Source organism: Microcaecilia unicolor, chromosome 8 (genome assembly GCF_901765095.1).
Source record: "Microcaecilia unicolor chromosome 8, aMicUni1.1, whole genome shotgun sequence".
Lineage (NCBI taxonomy): Eukaryota > Metazoa > Chordata > Amphibia > Gymnophiona > Siphonopidae > Microcaecilia > Microcaecilia unicolor.
The window spans coordinates 54,077,699-54,104,721 of NC_044038.1; the positions used below are offsets into that span (position 1 = coordinate 54,077,699).

Below are 27,023 nucleotides of genomic sequence, written 5' to 3' on the forward strand. Positions count from 1 at the left end.
CATGGGATAGGAGGCAGTGTCCTTTTGTGGATTAAGAATTGGTTATTGGACAGAAAACAGAGAATAGGGTTATTGAGATGGGAATGGGGAAAGCCACTTCTTGCCCTGGGATTGGTAGCATGGAATGTTGCTACTAATTGGGTTTCTGCTAGGTACTACTTGTGACCTGGATTGGCCACTGTTGGAAGAAGGATACTGGGCTTAGATGCACCATTGGTCTGACCCAATATGGCTATTCTTATGTTCTTAGATAAGGGATGTATCCCTGATCCTTTTCAACATGCCAATATAACAATTCTGCATAAAGCAGGCAAGGACCCAATTCTGTGTAGCTTTTATCACCCTATATCGCTCCTCAATGTAGATGCTAAATTATTTGCAAAGGTATAGCCAGTCAGATTAAATACAATCATAGAACAATAATTCATAAAGATCAAACCTGTTTTATTAGTGGCAGGAATACTTCTGATAATGTTAGAAGAGTGATGAATATTATACATCATGTTCAGTGTGACAATTGTTAGCCTGCCCTTTTATTAGCATCAGATGCTGAAAAGGCCTTTGACAGGGTGTAATTGGATTCCCCTTGCTGAAGGCCCTAGATTTTGCTTTCAACTTTAATAGGGTGATAGAAGCTCTTTATTGCTCTCCTCAGTCCAGACTGAAAATAATTGGCAGGCTCACTAGATTATTCAGCTTGGGGAAAAGGACGAGGCAAGGGTGCCCTTTGTCACCCCTCCTCTTTGGCGCCTCTAGCAGAGGTTTTGTGCTTTGTATTTTTATTTTTATCCAAGTGAAACATAGAAAATCAAGCCATTGGGATGTAGGAGGGGCCAGCATTTTTTGTAGACTGGTCCCCCAGACTTTCCAGGAGAGCAGTGAGGCACCCTAGGGGGCACTGCAGTGGACTTCAAATAAATGTTCTCACGTACACATCTCACTGTTGCTCCCTTATCTTGTCTGCTGAGCCCCCCCAAAAAAAAACTCAGTACCCCCAACTATACACCACTGCAATAACCCTCTTGAAAGACTCCAGAAGAAATTGGGGAGTCATGGGACAGGAGGTAGTGTTCTATTGTGGATTAAAAACTGGTTAAAAGAGAGAAAACAGAGAGTAGGGTTAAATGGTCAGTATTCTCCATGGAGAAGGGTAGTTAGTGGGTTCCCCAGTGGTCTGTGCTGGGACCGCTGCTTTTTAACATATTTATAAATGACCTAGAGATGGGAGTAACTAGTGAGATAATAAAATTTGCTGACGACACAAAGTTATTTAAAGTTGTTAAATCGCGGGAGGATTGTAAAAAATTACAAGAGGACCTTACGAGACTGGGCGTCTAAATGGCAGTTGACGTTTAATGTGAGCAAGTGCAAAGTGATGCATGTGGGAAAGAGGAACCCAAATTATAGCTGCGTCATGCAAGGTTCCACGTTAGGAGTCACTGACCAAGAAAGGAATCTAGGTGTCGTAGTTTATACGTTGAAACCTTCTGCTCAGTGTGCTGCTGCGGATAAGAAAGCAAATAGAATGTTAGATATTATTAGGAAAGGAATGGAAAACAAAAATCAGGATGTTATAATGCCTTTGTATCGCTCCATGGTGCGACCACACCTTGAATATTGTGTTCAATTCTGGTCGCCGCATCTCAAAAAAGATATAGTGGAATTAGAAAAGGTGCAGAGAAGGGCAACGAAAATTATAAAGGGGATGGGATGACTTCCCTATGAGGAAAAGCTAAAGCAGCTAGGGCTCTTCTGCTTGGAGAAAAGACAGCTGAGGGGAGATATGATAGAGGTCTATAAAATAATGAGTGGAGTGGAATGGGTAGACGTGAAGCGTCTGTTTACTCTTTCCAAAAATACTAGGACTAGGGGGCATGCAATGATGTTACAAAGTAGTAAATTTAAAACAAATCTGAGAAAAACTTTCTTCACTCAGCATGTAATTAAACTCTGGAATTCGTTGCCAGAGAATGTGTTAAAGGCGGTTAGCTTAGCAGGGTTTAAAAAAGGTTTACACAGTTTCCTAAAGGAAAAGTCCGTAGACCATTATTAAAATGGACTTGGGGAAAATCCACTGCTTGTTTCTGGGATAAGCAGCATAAAATGTTTTGTACGTTTTTTTTAATCTTGCCAGGTATTTATGACCTGGATTGGCCACTGTTGGAAACAGGATGCTGAGCTTGATGGACCTTTGGTCTGTCCCAGTATGGCAATACTTATGTACTTATGTCAATCTTATTTTTTTTTTTTTTTTTTTTTAGAAAATACTGTTTTAAACAAGGTTTTGTGATTTGTACGTTTTGGTTTTTGGTCCATTTTCAAAAACAAAAAAAATCCAAGTAGAAAACACAAAATCAAGCCGTTGGAATGTAAGGGGAGCCAGCATTTTTAGTAGACTGGTCCCCCAGACATCCCATGAGATAAATGTGGCACCATAGGAGCTTTATGCTGACTAGATCAGAGTGTATGTTTCAAAGATGAGTACAATATTAATTTAAGAGAATATAATTTGAAAAATACGAGATGTGTTTCTTTATACACATAAAGATTTTGAAAAAATATAAACAACATAGGAAGGAGGTGGACAAGGAACCATGAAGACTCGAGTATGTAAGACACTGTGTACTAGTAGATTTAACACAGTGCGTTACTTCTGAGGTCCACCAGCCAACCCTTTACTTGTGTTGATTTTCTGGAGTTTGGGGACATCTATGAAGTATAGTAGATATCCTGAGGTGGTGGTGTTATACAAATCCAGTATTTAATTGAAGTAGTGCCTGACTGATTGAGTCAGAATACACATAGCTATGTCCACGTGACTAAAGTTTAGGTGTAGCCATTTACACCAGTGAAAAGCTGGTGTAAATGCCCATGCCTAAGCATATTGTATAAGCGGCGCCTAGATTTAGGTGCAGTATATAGAATACGCTTAGTTGACAGCTCAGCACTTAGAACTATGCACATCCATTTACACCCATGGGAAACGTGGTATAAATACCGGCACGTAGATTTAGGCGCAGAATTAGCATATTCTATAACAGTGCACGTAAATTTTAGAACACTCATGAAACACCCATTTTCCCGCCTATAACCACACCCTTTTTGGCCCCACACATTAGAATTTAGGTGCTGCATGTTACAGAATACACTTAGCGAGTTATGTGTCTAAATTCTAATTTTTGCCAATTAGTGCTCATTATTGCTTGTTAATTGCTGTTAAAAATGCTGATTGGCTTGTTAAGCCAATTAAGTTACATGATTTGTTATAGAATACGTTTGGACTTCAGCATGGAATGCTAGGCGCGATGTATAGAATCCTGGGGGAGAATGGGTTGTTCTGTAACACTGTGTGTAAATTTTAGGAACACCCATGACCATGCCCACTTTTGAGATCAGTGTGGTAGAATTTACACAGACTACTTTATAGAATGCTAGTAAAAAAGGCCCGTTTCTGACACAAATGAAACGGGCGCTAGCAAGGTTTTCCTCGGAGTGTGTATGTTTGGGAGAGTGTATGTGAGAGTGACTGTGTGTGAGAGAGAGAGTGAGAGTGTGTGTGTGTGAGAGAGAAAGAGTGAGTCTGGGTGTGAGTGTGTCAGTGTGTGTGTGTGAGAGAGAGAGAGTGAGTCTGGGTGTGAGTGTGTCAGTGTGTGTGTGTGAGAGAGAGAGAGAGTGAGTCTGGGTGTGAGTGTGTCAGTGTGTGTGTGTGAGAGAGAGAGAGTGAGTCTGGGTGTGAGTGTGTCATAGTGTGTGTGTGAGAATGAGAGTGTGTGTGAGACACAGATTCTCTGTGAGAGTGAGTGTATGAGACCAAGCGAGTGTGTGAGTGACTGTGTGACACATAGAGAGTGAATGTGATACAGTGTGAGACAGAGTGTGTGAGAGTGAGAGTCAGAAAGACAATGTATGTGAGAGAGAGAGAGTGTGTGTGACAGAGATACCTCCCTTCCTCTCTCTCTCTGGTGTCAGCCCCCCCCCCTCTCTCTCTGTTGTCTGAGATTCCCGCCACTGCACCCAAGCAATTAGTGTGCTGGGGGAGAGAGAGAGTGTGTGTGTGTTGGGGGTATGTGTTGGGGGGGTTCAGCTTGGAAGAAGAGGGGTGCGGGGGGTTCAGGAAGCGCTACCAGATGTGAGTGAGAGAGTGAGTGTGTGGGGGGGGGGCGTTCAGGAAGCGATGCCAGATGACAGAGTGTGTGGGGGGGAGAGGGCAGGGGGTTCAGGAAGTGCTGCCAGATGAGAGAGAGAGAGAGAGAGTGTGTGTGTGTGTGTATGGGGTTTCAGGAAGCGCTGCCAGATGAGAAAGAGTGAGTGTGTGTGTGTGTGGTGGGGGGGGGGGGGGGGTCAGGAAGTGCTGCCAGTTGAGAGAGAGAGTGAGTGTGTGTGTGTATAGGGTTTCAGGAAGTGCTGCCAGATGAGAGAGAGGGTGTGTGTGTTGTGTGGGTATGTTGGGGGGGTTCAGCTTGGAAGAAGAGGGGTGTGGGGGTTCTGCAAGTGCTGCCAGATGAGTGAGTGTGTGTGTGTGGGGCGGTTCATTAAGCATTGCCAGATGAGTGAGTGTGTGTGTGTGGGGCGGTTTATTAAGCATTGCCAGATGAGTGTGTGTGTTTGGGGCGTGGGTTCAAGGAGCACTGGCAGAAGAGTGAGAGTGTTTGGGGGGGGAGGGTTCAGGAAGCGGGGCCAAATGAGAGTGAGTAAGTGTGTGTGTGTGTGTGTGTGGGGGGGGGGGTTCAGGAACGACTGCCAGATTAGTGAGTGAGTGTGTGTGTGTACGGGGTTTCAGGAAGCGCTGCCAGATGAGAATGAGAGAGAGAGTGTGTGTGTGTGTTGGAGGGGTGTGTGGGGGTTTCAGCTTGGAAGAAGAGGGGTGTGTACTGCTGCCAGATGAGTGAGTGTGTGTGTGGAGGGGGCGTTTTATCAAGCGTTTCCACATGAGAGAGTGTGTGTGTGTGTGTGGGGGGGGGGGGGGGTTCAGGAAGCGCTGCCAGGAGAGAGAGTGTGTGTGTGTGGGGGGGGGAGGTTCAGGAAGCGCTGCCATATGAGAGACTGAGTGAGTGTGTGTGTGTGTGTGTGGTGGGGGGGTTGCCAGATGAGTGAGTGTGTGTGTGGGGGGGGGGGGCAGGGATTTCAGGAAGCACTGCCAGATGAAAGAGTGTGTGTGTGTGGTGGGGGGGGGGGTTGAGGAAGTGTGGCCAAATGAGAGTGAGTGTGTGTGTGTGGGGGGGGGGGTTCAGTAACCACTGCCAGATGAGTGAGTGGGGGGGGCAGGGGTTTCAGGAAGCGCTGGCAGATGTGAGAGTGTGTGTGTGTTGGGGGGGGGGGGTTCAGGAAGCGCTGCCAGATGAGTGTGTGTGTTGTATAGTTCAGTTTTGTGGGGGGGGGGGGATCCTGCTTTGAAGAAGGAAGTGCCTCCTCAGTGCGATGCCCCCCCCCCGCCGCCATCCCACCCACCGCGATGCACCCGCCCGCTGCCATCCCACCCACCGTCGCGTTGCTGGCGGGTGACCCAAAATCCCGCCAGCAGAAGTCCTGTGTGCTAAGTCTCACTCCAGCGATCTTCGGCGTTGCTTGCTAGCCTGTGCAAGGCGGGGTTCTGTGCGTCTGACGTCCTGGACGTGCAGGACGTCAGATGCACAGAAGCCCTGCCTGCACAGGCTATTAACGCCGAAGATCGCTGGAGTGAGACTCAGCAGACAACACAGGACTTCTGCTGGCGGGGTTTCGGGTCCCCCGCCGACAAAACAACGCGACGGTGGGTGGCTTGGGGGGGGGTCTTGAAGGAGGAGGTGTTGCGGGGGGGGGGGGGGGTGTTGCACCTCCTGCATTCTGTGGGCGGGGCTTCTTTTCAACTGCAGCTTTGGTGGGTGGCTTGGGGGGGGGGGGGGTTTGGACCTCGAACACTGGTGTCCAGAGTCATTTGGACTCTGGAGCTTTGGAGGTGGTTTCCCTCCAGATATTTTCCGCGGGTGGGTTGGGAGGTTGGTAGGCTGCGTTTCCTAGGCAACCTGCTTGGTTGAGATCCCCATTCCCTTCCTTTAGTTTACTGTTCTGAAGACAACGTTCTGACATTTGACGCGTGGGCGGGGCACGGGTCAGTGGAGTGGCTTCACCACCATGAATCCACGAACCCTTCAGGGAGTGATTGAGTGACTTCGAAATGTTGTCTTCAGAACGTTGAGGGTGAGTTTTATTATAGTAGATGCTTAGCGAGTAGTGCACTTAAATTCTAATTAGTGCCATAGTGCTGATAATTGCTTGTTAACATCCAATTAGCCCTGATTGGCTTGTTAGCCAATTGAGTTGCACGCACAAATCAGAATACACCCAGATTTGAACACACAACTCTAGCCACACTGTATAGAATTTGTAGGATTACATTTAGTGCTGCATTTTATGTAGAACACATGATAGTGGTGGGTGAAGAGTTCTTTTGTCTCTCTTGCAGGCTTTACTTCACATATTTTTGTGTTGGGTTGTGTTTTTCAAGGTTCAAATGTTTAGCTATTACGACTACTTGGCAGTGGTGAATATATTATGTATTATTTATTTTTGTACAGGACCACTTGCTAATATTTTGTGTCTAAGTTTTAAAACATAATAAAAATATTTAAAAAAGAAAAGAACCCTTTTAAACGACCACAGTAAAATGGCCTTAACACATGGGAAACACCCACCTAAGGGCATACTAAGGCCATTTCTTACCGCAGCTTAGTAAAAGGATCCCTAAGTGACTTGCCCAAAATGATAAGAAACCATAATGGGATTCAAACCAGGTTCCCATGGTTCTCAGTTTGCTGCTCTAACCATAATCTTGTTGAACAATTCCCAATTACCACCACCTGGTTATTTTCTAAGTCATTGTTTGATACTAAATTTCCTATCTCATAGCCTAGTTGTCTTCCAGAAATCTGTGAAAGGCCCAGGTTCTAAATGTGGGCTCAGGTGGGGATATTGAGAAGACAAATTGTAATCATGTGCCTTTTAATATTTTTATACTAAACAATTTTTTAGAGGTTTATAAACAACCCAGAAATTAAAAATTGAGTTCAGAACAAGCATTATCCCAGAAAGAGAGAAAATCCATCTAGCAAGTCTATTTAGTAAAATTAATAGCATGTAGTTTAAAACGATTTTTGATAAAAGCTTATGAGGTCTTTTTACTAAGCTGCAGTAAGCATTAATACATGCTTACCACAGCTTAAAATGTCGTACCACGGGGCACACTGAGGCATCCCATGGTAAGTTGCTACCCACACATTAAAAAATCATTTTGATTTTTTAGCTGAGGGCGCATGTCTGGGGGTAGAGAATGAGTGTTTCTATGCTAATTAGTTAGCACATCAGCATTGCTGCACCTACAATATAGGTGGCAGTAAGGGCTCATGCGCTAATTTTTGTTAATGGCCATTAAATCAGAAAATAGAATATTGGCCATTTTCTGGCTGCAGCAAAAAGTGGCCTTAGTGCACAGGAAAGATCCACATAAGGGTGAACTGAGGCCACTTTTTGCCACAGCTTTGTAAAAGGACCCTATGTGAGGAACAATATTGGACTTAGCTGCCCTGAAAAAAACCTCAGCCAGGCATTATTTCTTTTTGATTTTTCTTCATTATTTATAACATTTGTATTTTGAATGTATTGATTGTTTAAAATAGCTTGGAATCATGTGCCCCCTAACACTTTTATGCCAATTTGCCAGTACTGCTTTCATACTGTAGCCGTTTCTAGTGTGATCCCCCTTTATCTTGATGACATTATTTGTTACTAGTAAAAAAAGGCCCGTTTCTGACACAAATGAAACGGGCACTAGCAAGGTTTTCCTCGGAGTGTGTATGTTTGAGAGAGAGAGTGTGTGTGTCATAGAGAGAATGAGAGAGAGAGAGAGAGACAGAAACAGCATGTGTGTGTGTGTTTGTGTGAGAGAGAGTGTGTGAGAGACAGAGTGTCTATGTGTGTGTGACAGAGAGATGGAGTGTGTCAGAGAGAGTGTATGTGAGAGACAGTGAGTGAGTGTGGGCCCCCCTCCCCACCCCCACCTCTCTGGTCTCAGGACCCCCTCCCTACCTCCTTCTCCCCTGCCCCGCCTCCAGCCATCATGTCCAGCGACCCTCCTCTCCCCCTGCCCCCCTGCAGCTACCCATGTCCATCGACCCTCCCCTCCCCCCCCCCCCCCCGGCACATCAAACCCCCTCACCACCCGCAGCTGCCAGTAGTAACGCTGTCTGGCTGCTGCTGCTTCCCCTGTTGAGCAGCAGCGGCCGCTACAAAAGAAAAGAAGCGATAAATGTTTTTAAACCCAGCCCAAATCATTTGCAAATGCCCGAGTCTTACAACGCAGTCTCTGCAGCCGCTCCTCCTCTCCCCTGTCACGTCACTGTGCTCCTCCGGGGTCTTACTTTATTGTATGGTATAACCTGCTTTAGGCTATCTTCTGGGTGAATAAGGTGATATATAAGTCTAATAATAGAATAGATATTTGTATATAAATATATCATAAATTACAAATTTAATTTGGTTGTATTGTACTAACATTTCTTCTAAAGTTTAAAAACTGTTGATGATAAACAACTGAATGAATCCCATTAGTCTGATGTCGTCACACTAGTATGGCTCTATTGTGATTTATAAGGACTTTAGATTTGTCTTTAATATGACAAAATTAACCTTTTGTTAGGTTTAATTGGGACCATCGCGTTTTTGTACTGCTGTATGAGCCTTTGATGGAGCAAGACAGTAGTGTAAAACTTCAATATAGTAACATAGTAGATGACAGCAGAAAAAGACCTGCACGGTCCATCCAGTCTGCCCAACAAGATAAACTCACACGTGCTACTTTTTGTGTATACCTTACCTTGATTTGTACCTGTCCTTTTCATGGCACAGACCGTATAAGTCTGCCCAGCACTATCCCCGCCTCCCAACCACTAGCCCCGCCTCTCACCACCGGTTCTGGCACAGACCGTATAAGTCTGCCCAGCTCTATCCCCGCCTCCCAACCACTAGTCCCGCCTCCCACCACCGGCTCTGGCACAGACCGTATAAGTCTGCCCAGCACCATCCCCGCCTCCCGCCACCGGCTCTGCCACCCAATCTCGGCTAAGCTCCTTAGGATCCATTCCTTCTGAACAGGATTCCTTTATGTTTATCCCACGCATGTTTGAATTCCGTTACTGTTTTCGTTTCCACCATCTCCCGTGGGAGGGCATTCCAAGCATCCACTACTCTCTCCGTGAAAAAATACTTCCTGACATTTTTCTTGTCTGCCCCCCTTCAATCTCATTCCATGTCCTCTCGTTCTACCGCCTTCGCATCTCCGGAAAAGGTTCGTTTGCAGATTAATACCTTTCAAATATTTGAACGTCTGTATCATATCACCCCTGTTTCTCCTTTCCTCCAGAGTATACATGTTCAGGTCCGCAAGTCTCTCCTCATAAGTCTTGTAACGCAAATCCTATACCATTCTCGTAGCTTTTCTTTGCACCGCTTCAATTCTTTTTACATCCTTAACAAGATACGGCCTCCAAAACTGAACACAATACTCCAGGTGGGGCCTCACCAACGACTTATACAGGGGCATCAACACCCCCTTTCTTCCGTTGGTCACACCTCTCTCTATACAGCCTAACAACCTTCTAGCTACGGCCACCGCCTTGTCACACTGTTTTGTCGCCTTCAAATCCTCAGATACTATCACCCCAAGATCCCTCTCCCCATCCGTACCTATCAGACTCTCCCCGCCTAACACATACGTCTCCCGTGGATTTCTACTCCCTAAATGCATCACTTTGCATTTCTTCACATTGAATTTTAATTGCCAAACCTTAGACCATTCTTCTAGCTTCTGTAGGTCCTTTTTCATGTTTTCCACTCCCTCTGGGGTGTCCACTCTGTTACAGATCTTAGTATCATCCGCAAATAGTCAAACTTTACCTTCTAACCCTTCAGCAATGTCACTCACAAATATATTGAACAGAATCGGCCCCAGCACCGATCCTTGAGTCACTCCACTACTCACCTTTCCCTCCTCCGAGCGAATTCCATTCACCACCACCCTCTGGCGTCTGTCTGTCAACCAGTTCCTAATCCAGTTCACCACTTCGGGTCCTATCTTCAGCCCATCCAGTTTATTTAAGAGCCTCCTGTGGGGAACCCTGTCAAAAGCTTTGCTGAAATCTAATTAGATTATGTCCACAGCTGGTCCCTGATTCAATTCTCCTGTCACCCAATCAAAGAACTCAATGAGATTCGTTTGGCACGATTTCCCTTTGGTAAAACCATGTTGTCTCGGATCTTGCAACTTATTGGCTTCCAGGAAATTCACTATCCTTTCCTTCAGCATCGCTTCCATTACTTTTTCAATAACCGAAGTGAGGCTTACCGGCCTGTAGTTTCCAGCTTCTTCCCTATCACCACTTTTGTGAAGAAGGACCACATCCGCCGTTCTCCAATCCCTCGGAACCTCTCCCGTCTGCAAGGATATATTAAACAAATCTTTAAGAGGACCCGCCAGAACCTCTCTGAGCTCCCTCAATATCCTAGGGTGGATCCCATCCGGTCCCATGGCTTTGTCCACCTTTAGCTTTTCAAGTTGTTCATACACACTCTCTTCCGTGAACGGTGCTCTATCCACTTCAATCTCATTTGTACTTTTTCCAGTCCATCGCGGTCCTTCTCCAGGATTTTCTTCTCTGAAAACAGAACAGAAGTATCTATTTAGCAAATTTGCTTTTTCTTCATCATTATCCACATAGCGGTTCGCAGTATCTTTTAGTCTCACAATTCCCTTTTTAGTCATTCTCCTTTCACTAATATACCTGAAGAAAATTTTGCCACCCCTCCTTACATTTCTAGCCATTTGTTCTTCCGTTTGCGCTTTCGCCAGACATATCTCTCTCTTGGCTTCTTTCAGTTTCATCCTGTATTCCTCCTTGTGTTCCTTTTCTTGAGTTTTTTTTGTATTTCTGGAACGCCAACTCTTTAGCCTTTATTTTCTCAGCCACTTGCTTGGAGAACCATATCGGTTTCCTTTTTCTCTTGCTTTTATTTACTTTCCTTACATAAAGGTTCATGGCCCTATTTATAGCTTCTTTCAGCCTGGATCACTGTCCTTCCATATCAAAGAAAATCGGCCTCTCTGATTTATGCAAATAGATAAATACTTATTTTGTGGACAGTCAAGAATAAAGTAGCATAGTAGTGAGTCCCCTTCAGCTCCAATCAAATTTACCTGTATTGAGAAATAAGCTATCTTAGAAAAGATAGCTTCTGGGGATGTGAGGGGAGGGTGTGGTTGAATTTCTAATCTTACTACTACAAATCATTTCTAACCTTTTAACAAAAGAAACTGTACCAACAGAGACAAAATCACAATGATCTATATTTTTTCAAAGTGCTGAACGAAGGAGTAGCTTCATTCTGCTCCAGAGCTGTGAATCCATACTGTAATTTTAGGTGACAAAAAAAACACTTCTGAAGATGAAGAGATGGGCATGGTTCTTCCTAAAATTTAATGTTGTAAAGCTGTTGTAATCTTTTCAATCCCTACCAGTAGAAAATGTTTTGAAAGCTTACTTGAAGCAGTGTCTTGGTTTCTGCTGTCTTCTCAGAAGGTGGAGTCTTTTCTCCACCTGTATTCAGTACCTTTTGTTTATTTTCTGCTGATCTGCATGTTGTACAGGGATTTGGAGACTTTCTGTAGGTGATCTTGTGCTCTCTTTTTTGATAGTGATGATGTGTCTTTCCTAAGATGCAAGATGCATGAGAGCATTTGTTAGCATCCTCCATCTCACAGGATAAATTGTCAGACTGGTAATGCAATTATATGTACACAGGAAAGGAGCCTGTGGTATGTAAAGAGGAGGAGCCTCTCAGACATCACTTTTCCATACTATAATTCACTTAAAGACCTCAATTCATTTTTGCAGTACCTATCTCACAACTAAAATAGTGACCTCTCAGCACATGCCACACACTCAAACAAGTATACATGCGCATAAATACTTATTATATAAATAGACAATATTAAACAGGTGAATAGTTACTACAGTTACTCTTAAACTGGTACTTCAGAGCATCAATTTCTCTCATGTTCAGAAATGGTATAAAAACGCTTCAAAATTAATCTCTAAGGATCTGCTTATATGGCCATGAGAGCACTTCTCAGGGTTTTTTTTTCAGCTTATCTTGGCTTTTTCTTCTGCGTTATGAATTATGAGTTCCAATTGACTTAACAGTTAATATGAAAAGAAAGATCTAGAAACATTTGAGAATGATTGGAAAGAAACAGAGAAACGAGCATGGTGACCACAGATTTCAGCAAGACTGAATAGAAAATAAAGACTATAAAATTAAAACTCAAAGAAACATCACTAAAGAGAAATGTAGAAGTGATAAGTAGTAGTAGTAGAAGATAAATTATACAGAGCCATTTTAACAAATTTTTTTGGATATGTCTGTAAGAGCATGGGTGGTTTAGAAAAGTATTACAGTATTAGCTTTACTGTATGTTTTTCTTCTCTTTAATAACTCTAATTTCTTGCAGTGAGGCAGTCTGGGAGAACATGGCACGCATGTGTGTGAAGACACAGAGGTTGGATGTTGCAAAGGTTTGCCTGGGTAATATGGGCCATGCCAGAGGGGCCAAGGCTTTGCGAGAAGCTGAGCAAGAGCCAGAGCTGGAAGCTAGAGTAGCCATGTTGGCAATACAGCTGGGCATGATAGTAAGTATTCCAGTACCAGGATACCTCATTGTTATCTGGATTCTCTTATATATATTTATTTGATCAAATTTAAATAATTTCTTAACTAAAGCTCTAAGCAAATGGATCTCAAACCTGTCCAAGAGGAACCCCCAGCCAGTCAGGTTTCCAGGTTATCTGCAATGAATATTCATGAGTTAGATTGTATGCACTACCTCCAATGCATACAAATCTAACTCCTGAATATTAATTGTGAGTATCCTGAAAACCTGACTGGCTGGCATTCCCCCAGGGTAGGTTTAGGAACCATTACCCCTAAGTGATATACAATATGAAATTGTTCTACAATTTGTAAAACAGTGATCTAATAGAAAATAATAAAACATTTGGGCAGTCTTTAAATAACTCTCATTGCTTGCTTACCATCCTTTTGAAAATTCAAGTGATTTGGGAATGGAGCAGACCTCCCCTCCCCTGATCTAACCTTGCCCCTTTTCCAATGCTGTGAACAGTGTGAGTACTTTTACCCACAAAGTGAAAGGGAACAGTTTTTCAACATAGCTATTTCCTCAGGTAAATCACTGTTATCCATGGGAAAATCCCAAAAAATTGCTCTCTCTGTGAATTGGAACAAAAGTAGTAGTAGCCACCATCTTTTCTAATAAATACCTTTTGACATAGCATGAATACTATCTGTATTCTTGCATCACTGTGCAAATGCATGAGCTCTCTTTATACACTGGATTGATCATAGCAGGTCTCTGTTTTTATTATCTGTGTTTTCTGTTTTATTGATTCATTAAATCTTAAGTGTAGATGGTCTCTATGTATTGGGAAAATGTTCATCTATTGCACTACTGTCTTATACTTCTGCTATCACTGATCTTCTAAATGGAAAAAAAGTGGTATTGCCTAAAGAAGGGGGTTTCATCTCAGTATGATCTCTCCTCACCAGCATGACTTTGGGAGTACTGAGTTCTATTTATAAGTAGTATTGATAAAATTAGAAAATTTAACTGTCTTTATAGAGTATATTATGAGCAGAAGCAGTAATTTTATAAATAATTAATTTCTTCAGTAAAATGACATGTCTAATGATGTATTCATATGTATGATGCAGTCCATTAAAAATCAGGACAAAGAATTATGCACAGCACACTATTTAGAATGCAGTTTTCAAAGCCATTTACATAAATAAGTAGAAATTTACCCACATAAATCATACTGTCTAAAAATGAGCCTCCCTCAATATGGCAAAAATAAGCACGTACATTTGCTAGATTAAGAGGTGTTCTAGGGCATGTTTGGTTGGGGGAAAAAAGTAATGTATATATCTTGCATTTTCATTCTCTATGTGTGGTTTTCTATGAAAAACTATTCAGGGAGAAGACAGGTGCAAATGTTTGCAGCTACTTTATATCCACAGCATATTTCAAAGCAGAAGAATGTGCACTTTGTTTTGAAACAGAAGTCCAAAATGCACAGTGAAAATTGCTTGCAAAATGGTAATTACAGATAGTTTTATAGCCTACCCACTTATGATAGATATTAGATTTTGAATAATCAGCTATGCGGGACAAACATGTATACACTGGATAACTATTAGTTGAATGCTTGACTATAATAATTACAAATACATCAGCCAATTAATAGTACAGGACAGTTCACTTGAAATCCTTACTACAGTACTGGGGACTGTCCTTGAAAAGTATATAAACCAAATGAAGTTAGTCCAGAGGGTGGCTGCAAAAATGGTCAACAGTCTTCAACATAAAGCGTATGGGAAGAAATATGGAAATATAATAGAAATAATTAAATATCTCTGAGTATAAATGAAAAGAAGGCTCTGAAATGAGAGGTCCCAAAAAAAAAAAAAGGATAAAACCAAGACTGCCACACACCGGCACAAGCCAACTTCAAAAGTCAAGAGTGAGAGGGATAAACTACCAAGATGTGGTAAAAAAAAAAGATGTTTTATTGATTACTGAATATATATATATAGTCTTGCTCTCAAAACACAGGTGCAATAATTTATTAATATTTCACTTTTTAAGTTTAGTCATCAGCATGATTCATATTTCCCACACATATATAACATAAACAGGGATTGTGGGACCTTCTGTAGGTGATCTTGTAACTCTTGTGTGCTGAACATTTTCGTATGCTGGTTTATGCTATTGTATTATCTCAGTTGGATTATTGTAATGCTTTATATGGTGGATTAAATTCAAGATTAATTAACAAGTTGTAATTATTGCAAAATACTGCAGCCAAATTGATCTATGGCTGTTCACGTTATGATCATGTAATACCATTGCTTAGAAGACTATACTGATTACCAGTTTCTGCCTGGATAGTTTTTAAGACTGCCTGTATTGTATTTAGTATATTACAGGGGTCTAGTTCATAGACTCCCCTATTTCAGGGTCCCCTGTACTGCAACCCTCAGACTCTGGGTATAGTAGGCCTTCTTCAATTGGCATTGCCTTCAGAATTTAGGTAGTTTGGGGTTCCTAACATACAAATCTCGATCTTCCAGCAGGAAGATCTCCAGGAATGATGACTTCTCGCCCTTGCCTGGGCCAACAGTTAACCGGGTTATTGTTCTGAAGTCTGAGTAATCCCAACACAGAACAACTGGGCAGGGAGTTGGGAAGCCAGGGCAAAAATATCGCTTCAAGTTTGGCATGCCCCACCAGGGTTTTGATTGAGACCTGAGCAGTCAGATATTGTCTCTGGTATCCATGTACATAAGCTATGTTTTCTCATAATTAACCTGGAGTCTTTTTATTGAATGTCTCTGTATGATGGTTTTCAGTTTTCTAGAGTCTATCAGTGCCTGAAGGGGAGTCCTGTTCAGCAAATCCTGAATCGCAAAGTTTCACATTCCTGGATAGAGAGCATCCACAAAATTACAGGCATATGGGATTACATAGGGTCCTCTTCTACTATGGGGCTATCCCAGGTAGAATGCCTCTTTTCCCCCACAGTTGATGCAAGTAGGTAGGCCCAGGTCCTGAACTCGGGCAGGCATTGGGTGCTGGGTCCTTAGCGAAGGCACCACCAGTCATTCTGTTTTTCCTTTCATGAACCCTGGGTTCAAGGGTGGCTTCTTCTTTTGGCAAGTTTCAGGTGTAGGTTGAACTTGATGGAAGACTTCCATTTTCTCTACAGTGCTCTCTCTTGTCACTCCACCTCATGGGTAGAATTAGCCCCTCTAGGAACTATTCTAAGAGAATGACCTTGGCTATCTCCAGTCCTGGCAACTTCCTTAAATCTGTAGTAGAAGCTTTGAGGATTTTCTTTTATGCAGAGGGCATCATCTCTTAAGTGTTGCTGATATGCTTCCTGAGTACACCCTGCATGCTCTAAGATGGAGGCCATGACCTCCACATATATGGCTCTCCGGTCTTGGTTAGCATTTTGGAAAGTGACTTGACTACTTCTGTTTAATTAGTTCATCAGATAGGTTGTCCATGTTATCTCAGGCTACATGGCCACTGGAACAGTTCTTTCAAAGTTCACTAGGAAATAATCTGGATCATCCTGAAGAGTCATCTTAGGCAGCATGAAGACTGACAGGTTCACTTGGGACACAGGTCTCTGCAATGCCTGGGACACCTGAGCCAGAGAGATCGACTGCAGCTATTACCCCTCCACTAGGGTCTGGAGTAACCTATCCATTTTGGCTTACCCCTTTAGGCACATGGTAGCCACACACATACACAAAATCCTGCCTGTTTGATCCCTTTCTAGGTCAAGTCTAATCCTTTAGCTGAATTATCCATGCTGTAGTGAGGCCCCAAACCCTGGAGTTTAGTGGGTTTTGCCTTCTTTAAACTGGGAAGCACAGATCCCATTGCCAGTATCGTATGTTATAGCAGGGTCAAGGGCCAACCACGGAGCCTTCACAAAAACAGCCAGACAAAGCATAACATTAAACATAAAACTCTCTATTACTTCAACTCAGGAATATTGAAGCCTGTTGCTTCATAGTTGTGGTATTTTTGAAGTATAGTCTCTTGCAAATCAGTGGAAAATCTTACTAGTGCTGACTCCTAGCCAGGGCCCCAACATAGTATGCAGCACCTTTAAAAACAGTCAGACACAAGCCTAGGCCTAGCTCTAGCCTGGACAAGCAGGATCAGAATTCTTAGAGTGAGTCATAAAAAAGAACTTCCTACCTTATCAGTCTTTTATTATCTTACCAGTGGCGTATCCATTCAAGGTGCATGTGTTACGTATGCACCCGCTGTCAGTCCTTCCCTTCTCCCTCCCACTGCATCTCTCCTTCCCTTTCAGGCACCACAAAGCTCTTCCAACTCCCTCCCCCCCCCCCCCCCCCCGCTTCTCCCTCCGTGGGCCTTAAAATCATCTCCAGTCTTTGCCTAGGCATCACCAGTGGCAGCAGTGCTCATAGGTTGCCTTTGTCCTGCACCGGGGCTTCTGACACAACTTCCTATTTTCTGAAGGGTGAGACAGTTCAGAGAGAAAGCCCCGGTGTAGGCCACAGGCAGCCTATCAGTACCACTGCTGCTGCCCAGGTGAAGACTGGAGGTGATTTTAAGGTTCAGAGGTGGGCCACGAGGGGAGGGACTGGAAGGGAATTGCGAGAGCTTTGCAGGGCTGAGCCAGGAAGGAAAGGAAGAGATGCATCAGGAGGGAGAAGGGGAGATATGATTGAGATCTATAAAGTACTGAGTGGAGTGGATTGGGTAGAGGTGAATCGCTTGTTTACTCTTTCCAAAAATAGTAGGACCAGGGTGCATACAAGGAAGCTACTACGTAGTAAATTGAAAACAAACCAGAGAAAATTTTTTTCATGCAACGTGTAATTAAACTCTGGAATTTGTTGCCAGATAATGTGGTGAAAGCATTCAGCTTAGCAGGGTTTTAAAAAAGGTTTGGATAATTTCCTAAAAGAAAAGTCTGTAAACCATTATTAAGATGGACTTGGGAAAATCCACTGCTTATTTCTAGGATAAGTAGTATAAAGTCTGTTTTACTGTTCTGGGATCTTGCCAGGTACTTGTGACCTGGATTGGCCACTATTGGAAACAGGATACTGGGCATGATGGACCTTCGGTCAGTCCTAGTGTGACAACACTTATGTTCTTATGTAAGTGAGGGAAAAGCAGTGTGAGACGCACCCCCTATCAAATATTCCTGGCTATGCCACTGTATCTTACATATAGATTGTGGAGACATAGGCTGGAGGGCTGTTGCTCTCTTCCTAAGGTAGCTCTGACTTATTTCTAGGCTAGGTTTAATTTGCTTAAAAAAAAAAATCCTTGCCTGAATCCATCAGCGTGTCCAATCTAAACAGTATCGTGAGAGTGAGAAATTGACAGTTATAGAACTGCAGCAAGTTGGGATCACTTTTCTATCCCATGAAGAAGCCTTGGTAAAGCAGGGGTCACGTTTGGGGTTATTTATAAAATAAGAGTTGCTATTTTCTCCTCCTTTTGGATTAAAGCTACTGACTGAAAATCCACCGTAATAGATTCAGTCATGATATATGGAGGATGTTTGACAGACTGAGTAGTCAAATTGTTATGATGCTGTTGTGATATAAATGAGAAAACATGGACAGAGACTATATGATACATTTAAGAAAAGTTGAATTGAAAATATAAGATAAGAAATTCAATACAAGATTTAATTCACGTTTTGAGAAATTGAGAATTTTTGATTGTGCCACATGCTATTATTATTAATATTATTGGAGTTGTTTTGAACAGTGATTAAAATTTGGAGTCCATATGTAAGCACGATAGATTAATAAATCAGACTGCTCTGGATCCACAGAGGTCTTTTTGCTCCATTAAGAATTATAGGAAATGTAAATGTATGTATGATGTATTCAGGCAATGATTTTGTTTGTTTGAGTTGGTATTTCACATTTGTGTGGTCTTTTCCTCTTTTTGAGTATTGGGTTTCATCTGCCCTGGTTGAACCCTGTCCTCTTTATTATACTCTGGAGAACTTGGCCTCTTTAAAAGTTGCCCTATGAAGGAGTTGCCTTAAGGGGAATCAGCAGCCTTCTATACACTCCATCAGAGTTGTCTATAGATGTCTTCCATAATTTAATACTGGAAGTAGCAGGATGATTTTATATCTACATATCTTCAAATGTAGCCATATGCAAGTGACCACTGAGGAACCGAATGTCCCCTCTTTGCATTCCCAGAATTTAGATGAACAAGTCATTCTGAAACAAAAAATATTCTTGAAAGCAGTGGATACCATAATCACTAAAAAGTATGCATACTATGACGATAATAGACTTCACTCCTTGTCTTCATTGAGGTGACTTAGGTGTCTTGCTATCTCCACCACCTCTTTGATTCTTCTCAGCCACCAATGAAGAATCAAGAGTAGGTGGAGACTGCAAAACACTCATGTAACCTCAATGGAGACAATAGGATCATCTTAAACAAGGCACAACAACCACTCATTCAGAGGAATTTTAGCACAAAAATGACTGGTGCCAAAGATAAACATCTCTCCCCCCACCCTCCAAGTTTCAGAATGTGTATATTGTGTATCTGGGCTTCAATCCGTCTAAAATATGTCCATTAGATTACTCTGTCATGCTCAATGTAGAGACCATGTCTCTCTCCTTCTTCAGAAGTTTCACTGGCTACCAGTACCACAACAGATAATCTTCAAATTGCTGACTCTTACTTTTAAGGCTTACAAGGTGGGGCTACCTCTTTATTTCATTACACTCACCATCCCTTATTCCTTTGCTTGTCTGCTTCATTCTTTGAGTGATCACAGACTTGTACTACCAGGTCCTAAGTTTGCTTAATTGGAGTTCATCAGGAACCGTGCCTTTTTCTTTGCTGCGCCTTCTTTCTGGAACTCACTCCCCCTCCATATTCATGCAGAGTGTTCTTTCAGGGCTTTTAAACCTGCGCTAATACGTTATACACCTTAGCTTTCTGTTGTTTCTGTGTGTTTGCCTCTATTTCCTCCTACTCTGTACTTAAATAGTGAATTGCCTCTTGCTAAGATGTGTTAACTTCCCTATTCAAACTGTAGTTCCTTTCTATTTCAAACTTTTTAAAATATTTTTTATTTTGGGTTTGCCCAAAAGTCCAGCGATTTTGGAACACCCTCCTCCAGTCGATATCAAGCATGTGGGGCGCAACATGGAAGAAAGGGCCTCTGATGCTGTTTGGTCAGTTAATGTTGGTTCATGCAACCCCGGTAGGATTTAAGAGCTTCACCCACAGAGCCATAATGACAGCGGAAAAACTAATCCTCAAAGAGTGGATTACAACAGCAGTGGCATGGCTCTATGATTGACTATAAGAGATTTGAGAAGAGAATGGCAGACTTACAAGCAAGATCTGAGATTTACAGAAAAGGTCTTCTATCGCATATGGACCCCATTCTGGCAGGCCGTAGCCCCAGGGGGTAGAGGTCATATCTTAAATATGTGATCAGATGAGTGGTCAATATACTACAAGAGGTGGATTAAAACATTTAAACGGGGGGGGGGGGCAAGGGTATGGGGAGGAGATGGGGGGAGGGAGGAATGGGGGAGGAGTTACTGTAAAAGTCGTTACTAGGTTTCATCTGGGTTTAGAATACATCACGGTCCCAAGGAACTGAGAATTAACTTTAAAAAGGTCCTGCACTGTGGAAAGATATGTGTTGTAAAGTAACATATTCAGAACTGAGATTTAAAAGACTGCAGATTACGGATAGTAAAATATCAATACATGACCCAGGGCCAATCTGTATAGTGTTGTAACTTTTGTTAAAACTAATAAACATGTGCTTCTATTCATACACATCCATTCCAGTCATGGGGACATAGCCCAGATAGGTCTGGGGTATTAAGGATTGTTAGATGGCTGATAGGTGCTTAGGAGTTCACGTTCAATGTTAAATACTCTGTACTACATATGTTATGTATAGTTTTGGTAATGTACTTGGAAATCTAGTTGATGTACGCTCTACATTGGCAGTGTGCCTTTGAGCGGAAAAATGGTTGTAAGATGGAAGTCTGTTACTCTTATTAATAAAAACATTAAAAAAAAAAACTAATAAACAAATTTGAAAATAAATAAACTGCTGAGACCTGTGAGTTAGCTTTGGTGGTATAGCAAACTTTAATAAACCATAATTCCCTCCTTTCCCCAGTTAGAACTGTTCCAACAAACTTACATGCTTCAATTTTCCCATTACAATAACTTATGACCAACAAACTGTCCTGCCTCAATTTTCTTGACGAAATTAAAATTTGTAACCAACAGACTTTCCAGCCTCAAAATTTCCTACCAAAATCTCCTACCTTCCTAAGCCTAAATTGGACTAATGAATTTTCTCATCTTCCAGAATCAAAAAAACTGCTCCACTAATACTGCCCACCTCAAACTCCAACCAATCAGGTTTGAGAACCTACTATATAAAGACAAACTGCAGATTTCACAGCACACTGAAGAAATCCACAGCATGGCTGAAACGTTGGTTTCATCTACTCAGATGCAGCAAGACCCAGACAGCCTCAAAAAAAATGTTTGTTTCTTGTGTATTTGCTATACCACCTTTCATAGTATGAGCATCAAGGTAGTTTACAAAGCAATATGCAAGGAAGAAATAACAGGGAACACCATTAAAGACAGGAAAAGTGAAGTTAGAGGGAAAGAGAATTAAAAGGTATTTACAGTAGCACTGCTGCATGTTATCACCCCCAACAGTTCCTGAACCATTTTGATCAGTCCAGCTCACTAAAGGCAAGACCAAAGAAGTGTGTTTTGAGGCTTACCTTAAATTATTTTGTTTGAAATCTCCATTTAGAGGGAAGTGGGGAGGGAATTCCACAAAGGAGGAACTAGGAAAACAAAAACTGCTTGCTTCATGAATTGAAGCCTAGCCTGAGTCACTGGGGGAGAAGAGAGAAAAGTTCCACACTGGGAATGAAGACGATAAGGAGGAACATAGAGAGTGAGCATTGCTGATGGATATAATGGAACTCCACTGTAGAAAGTTTTGTGAGCCTGTAAGAAGACTTTGAAACAAATCCAAAAAGAAATGGGGAGCCAGTGATTTTCATCTATAAGGGTGCAACCTGATTGTATATACACGGTCAAAGTTTTAATGGCTGTATTTTGAATGTTTTGAAGTTGTTTAAGGTTAGTGCCTAATCACTACTCTGAGTTTAAAAGTTTCAATAATCAAGGCATGAGGTAACCAGTGAGTGAGGGGCTAGGACATCAGGGTAATATCTTACAGATTGTATTTGATGCAGTGTGTGAAATAAGGCCCTTGTAGCAGACACATGTTTCTCAAGTGACAAATGAGATCATATGGCAACTGAGAGTTGATGATAACACCTATATAGTTGGCTGAATCAACCAATGTGACCGGAGAGCCAGATAATGTGGTGAGACAGATGAGTGGGAAGGTCTCCCAGTAATTCATGCAGCCAAAGATTTGGAAAGCTTCATTCATAGACATTGATTAGTAAACCAGGAAGAAACGGAATTGAGGCACACATTCATAGGACCAAGGTCAATGTAAAAGAGATCTGTATAGGATACCAACAGAATATCATCTGCATAAAAGGAATTGCTGGGTCCTGTACCAATCTGGGTGGTGAGGAAAGAGATATTAATTAGCAAGGATGCCAGAACAAACCCCTGATAAATCACTTAAACTGGTCAAAAGTATAAACTGTAGGAAAATATCGACCAACTGCCTCAAAACTCCCAATGCATAAGTTATTTCAATCAAAAGCACAATGCATAAAATCATATAACTGTATTTCTTCTGTTATCTTCTATCAGTATTGCTTTGCAGGACACTCAGTGGTGAATCGTTTCACATGAGCTTACAAGTCAACACCTTTGAATGCATTTGGTTATCCACGTTTAATGTATCCAATCCATACTGCTTTCTTACTTTGTGTAGACATGAGAATTCATTTACATATTGTTATTTATTTATATGTACATCATTTTTATACAAGCACACCATTTTTTGTCTTTACATATTTTTAAATAAGGAAGGTTTTATTTTATTTTTTGATGAATTTAAATTTTATTTTCTTAAAAATTTAATCATCCGTTTATTCTTAAATGCATCTAATTTGTTATTATTATACATACTTTTTTATATAATAACATTTAAAATTATAAAATTAATTTTAAATATTTAAACATATATATATATATGTTGTCTACTTTTATAATGTTTTTATAATTTATGTATTCAAAATTTGATTATAGACTCCTGATGCAGGCCTAACGGCCGAAACACGACGTTGTGTCGAGTCTTTATACCTCAATAAACATCTTTATTATTATATATCCTTTCAGTCTTTGGAATCCTTGGTCGTCCTCCCACTTTTATTTCATTACCCATGTCTATTTCAAATTATGTCAAAAGTCACATGGCTAACTAGAACCAATAAACCTACTGCTTTCAGAATTGTGACGTCTAATCAAGTTCTAAATTAAACCAAAAGGACTGACTGAATTTAATGTATAAATCCAGTGCTGTTCTTTGGACCCAGATGCACACCACAAGGTAAAGGGAAAGGTGAGTAATTAAATTAAAATCTAAGGGACTTGAGCTGAAGAATTTCCTAGAAAGCTCTGAAGTAGAGTGTACAACTTCATGCTATTTAGATTACATCACTTAGCTGTCTTGACTGTTTTGAGAACACCTATTACGGGTAAGTTACTTAATTTCTTTTACTGCCTTAGGGCTCTTGAATGGAGGAGAGCTGTTTGATAACCCTGCCTCTGTCTCACAAATGCTGAATATGAGATACTGTCTGGCAGCTCCTTGTGACTCTGGGCAAGTCACTTAACCCTCCATTGCCCCATGTAAGCCACATTGAGCCTACTACTACTACTACTGTTTAACATTTCTAAAGCGCTACTAGGGTTACACAGCGCTGTACAATTTAACATAGAGGGACAGTCCCTGCTCAAAGAGCTTGCAATCTAAAAGACAAGTGAACAGTCAGTCCAATAGGGGCAGTCAAATTGGGGCGGTCTGGATTTCCTGAACAGCAAGAGTTAGGTGCCAAACGCAGCATTGAAGAGGTGGGTTTTAAGCAAAGACTTGAAGATGGGCAGGGAGGGGGCTTGGCGTAAGGGCTCAGGAAGGTTGTTCCAAGCATAGGGTGAGGCGAGGCAGAATGAGCGGAGCCTGGAGTTGGCGGTGGTGGAGAAGGGTACTGAGAGGAGGGATTTGTCCTGTGAACGGAGGTTACAGGCGGGAACGTAAGGGGAGATGAGGGTAGAGAGGTAGTGAGGGGCAGCAGACTGAGTGCATTTGTAGGTAAGAAGGAGAAGCTTGAATTGAATGCGGTATCTGATTGGAAGCCAGTGAAGTGACCTGAGGAGAGAGGGGTGATATGAGAATATAGGTTCTGGCGGAATATAAACCGGGCAGCAGAGTTCTGAACAGATTGAAGGGGGGATAGATGGCTAAGTGGGAGGCCGGTGAGGAGTAAGTTGCAGTAGTCAAGGCAAGAGGTAATGAGAGCGTGGACGAGAGTTCGGGTGGTGTGTTCAGAGAGGAAAGGGCGAATTTTGCTGATGTTAAAGAGGAAGAAGCGACAGGTCTTGGCTATCTGCTGGATATGCGCAGAGAAGGAGAGGGAGGAGTCAAAGATGACTCCAAGGTTGCGGGCAGATGAGACGGGGGGAGGATGAGGGTGTTATCAACTGAGAGAAAGTGGAGGAAGAGGAGAAGTGGGCCATGAGTGGGAAAGCGCGGGGTACAAATGTTTCAAAAATAAAAAAATATTACTTCCCCAGGTCTTTTTAATGCAGAAGAAGTTCTATGATACTTTGTTACATGATTTTTTATAATACAGATGGATTCTATGCTAATTTTCTTTTATTTTCAGGAAGATGCAGAGCAGCTCTACAAGAACTGCAAACGTTATGACCTCTTGAACAAATTCTACCAAGCTTCGGCACAGTGGCAGAAAGCCATAGAAACTGCAGAGACCTATGACCGTGTACATTTGCGTACTACCTATTATAATTACGGCAAACACCTGGAGGCCAATGGCGAGCGGAACGTTGCTCTGAGTTTGTAAGTGGTACAAATGCTGATGCTAACCATATAAGAAATGCTGAATAATTATGCCATTGGTGCTGGATATGGAGGTTACCTTATATTAATGATCTAGGAGTTGCAATGTTTCAGACAGATGATTAGGACATACATTTGGTTATTCAGGACATTATAGTTTTATAAAGCAGTGGTTTGGTTTCTGTAATGGGCAAGTAGTAGTGCTGTTCTCTGCCTCATATGATTTCTGAGTATTGTTGTTGGGCCTAAAGTCTGTTCCTCTTCTGAAAACTCTTAAGGTACATCTCATTCCCTGGTAAGATGTTTCAGATTTGAGCTCCATCTGTGCCATCCTTGAGTTACAATTATTAAAAAAAAAAAATCTTAGGGCCAACAATGTTCTGCTCTTTTGGTCTCCCAGTTCAGTTGGAACCAATCTTTATTTGGGCTACATCACTCTAAGCCAGTGGTTCCCAAATCTGGTCCTGGAGGCATCCCAACCAGTCAGGTTTTCAGGCTATCCACAATGAATATTCATGAGAAAGATTTGCATGCAGTGAAGGCAGTGCTTGCAAATCTCTCTCAAGAATATTAATTGTGGATATCTTGAAAACCTGACTGGCTGGACTGCCTCCAGGACCAGGTTTGGGAACTACTGCCCTAATCCATTATGTTCTGTTCCCTGAGGTTTTCCCAACCTTTAACCTACTCCAGTGGTGTGCTGGAGCCAGCTCGCACCGGCTTTGCAGAGCCGGTTGTTAAATGTAGAACAATCTTGCAAGCCGGTTGTTGTGCTATCAGCCGGGACTTTTTTTTTTCTTTTTCATAAATTGCAGCTGAGAAGCACGCATGCCCAAAGAACACAACATCAGGTGACTTCTGATATTCATGCATGCGTGGTGTCTGGCAACCTTACCCTGCGTCGTGCTGCATGTGCACTGCGGGCAGGAGGTTCAATGCAGCATTCCTGATCGCAGCCCATGGTCCACACCAACCCAACAACCTCAGCTTAGCTGCCCAGCTGCTGTCCTGATACTGCTGATAGATTTCAGCCTCCTGCAACCCTCCCCACGATCTGAGAGGTTGACAGGAGAGCCCTGGGCTGGCACAGCCAAAGACCTTGCTGAAGAACCCCCCTCCTCCTCCTTTTCCTAAAGGAGTAAAGTAACGGCCCTACTAAAAAGGACAGATCCCTGCTAGCTGTAACTGTCCTATTGAATCTATTTGGTGAAAAAAAAATTTTTTTTTAGTACATATTCATGTCCAACATTATAGAAAAGCACAGCATGAGAAACTGAAACTAAAAACAATTAAATCAACCAGATAACAATAAAAAGGTACAAGTAAACTTATGAACATTATGCAGTATCAAAATTAACATATAGGTTTAAGTCTGTCCCAAATCAAAGATATTACCCATCAGTCATCCAAGAAACAAGAGACCTCACCCTCAGAATCCAGAGTGGGAGACAACCCCGATTAAAGCCTATAAAGCACAACAGCTATAGAAGGTCTAAACCATTAAGGCGTAATACATCAGGTATTAAAGGTGCATTTTGCTGCATTTATTGTTCAGTGACCTGGGTAGAGACTTAAATTTGTCCAGATAGGCTTATAAATCCAAACCAATATACAGTGGGGGAAATAAGTATTTGATCCCTTGCTGATTTTGTAAGTTTGCCCACTGACAAAGACATGAGCAGCCCATAATTGAAGGGTAGGTTATTGGTAACAGTGAGAGATAGCACATCACAAATTAAATCCGGAAAATCACATTGTGGAAAGTATATGAATTTATTTGCATTCTGCAGAGGGAAATAAGTATTTAATCCCTCTGGCAAACAAGACCTAATACTTGGTGGCAAAACCCTTGTTGGCAAGCACAGCGGTCAGACGTCTTCTGTAGTTGATGATGAGGTTTGCACACATGTCAGGAGGAATTTTGGTCCACTCCTCTTTGCAGATCATCTCTAAATCATTAAGAGTTCTGGGCTGTCGCTTGGCAACTCGCAGCTTCAGCTCCCTCCATAAGTTTTCAATGGGATTAAGGTCTGGTGACTGGCTAGGCCACTCCATGACCCTAATGTGCTTCTTCCTGAGCCACTCCTTTGTTGCCTTGGCTGTATGTTTTGGGTCATTGTCGTGCTGGAAGACCCAGCCACGACCCATTTTTAAGGCCCTGGCGGAGGGAAGGAGGTTGTCACTCAGAATTGTACGGTACATGGCCCCATCCATTCTCCCATTGATGCGGTGAAGTAGTCCTGTGCCCTTAGCAGA

General features: G+C 42.2%; 1 protein-coding gene across 1 annotated transcript in view; it reads left to right on the forward strand.

Annotated features, from left to right (window-relative positions):
* The window catches only part of IFT140 (intraflagellar transport 140), a 681,938-nt gene that overhangs the window by 537,218 nt on the left and 117,697 nt on the right, over positions 1-27,023 (forward strand). The window contains exons 19-20 of the mRNA XM_030212528.1: positions 12,539-12,716; positions 24,577-24,767. Coding sequence (XP_030068388.1) covers positions 12,539-12,716; positions 24,577-24,767 — 369 coding nt within the window. The remainder of the gene's footprint in view (positions 1-12,538; positions 12,717-24,576; positions 24,768-27,023) is intronic.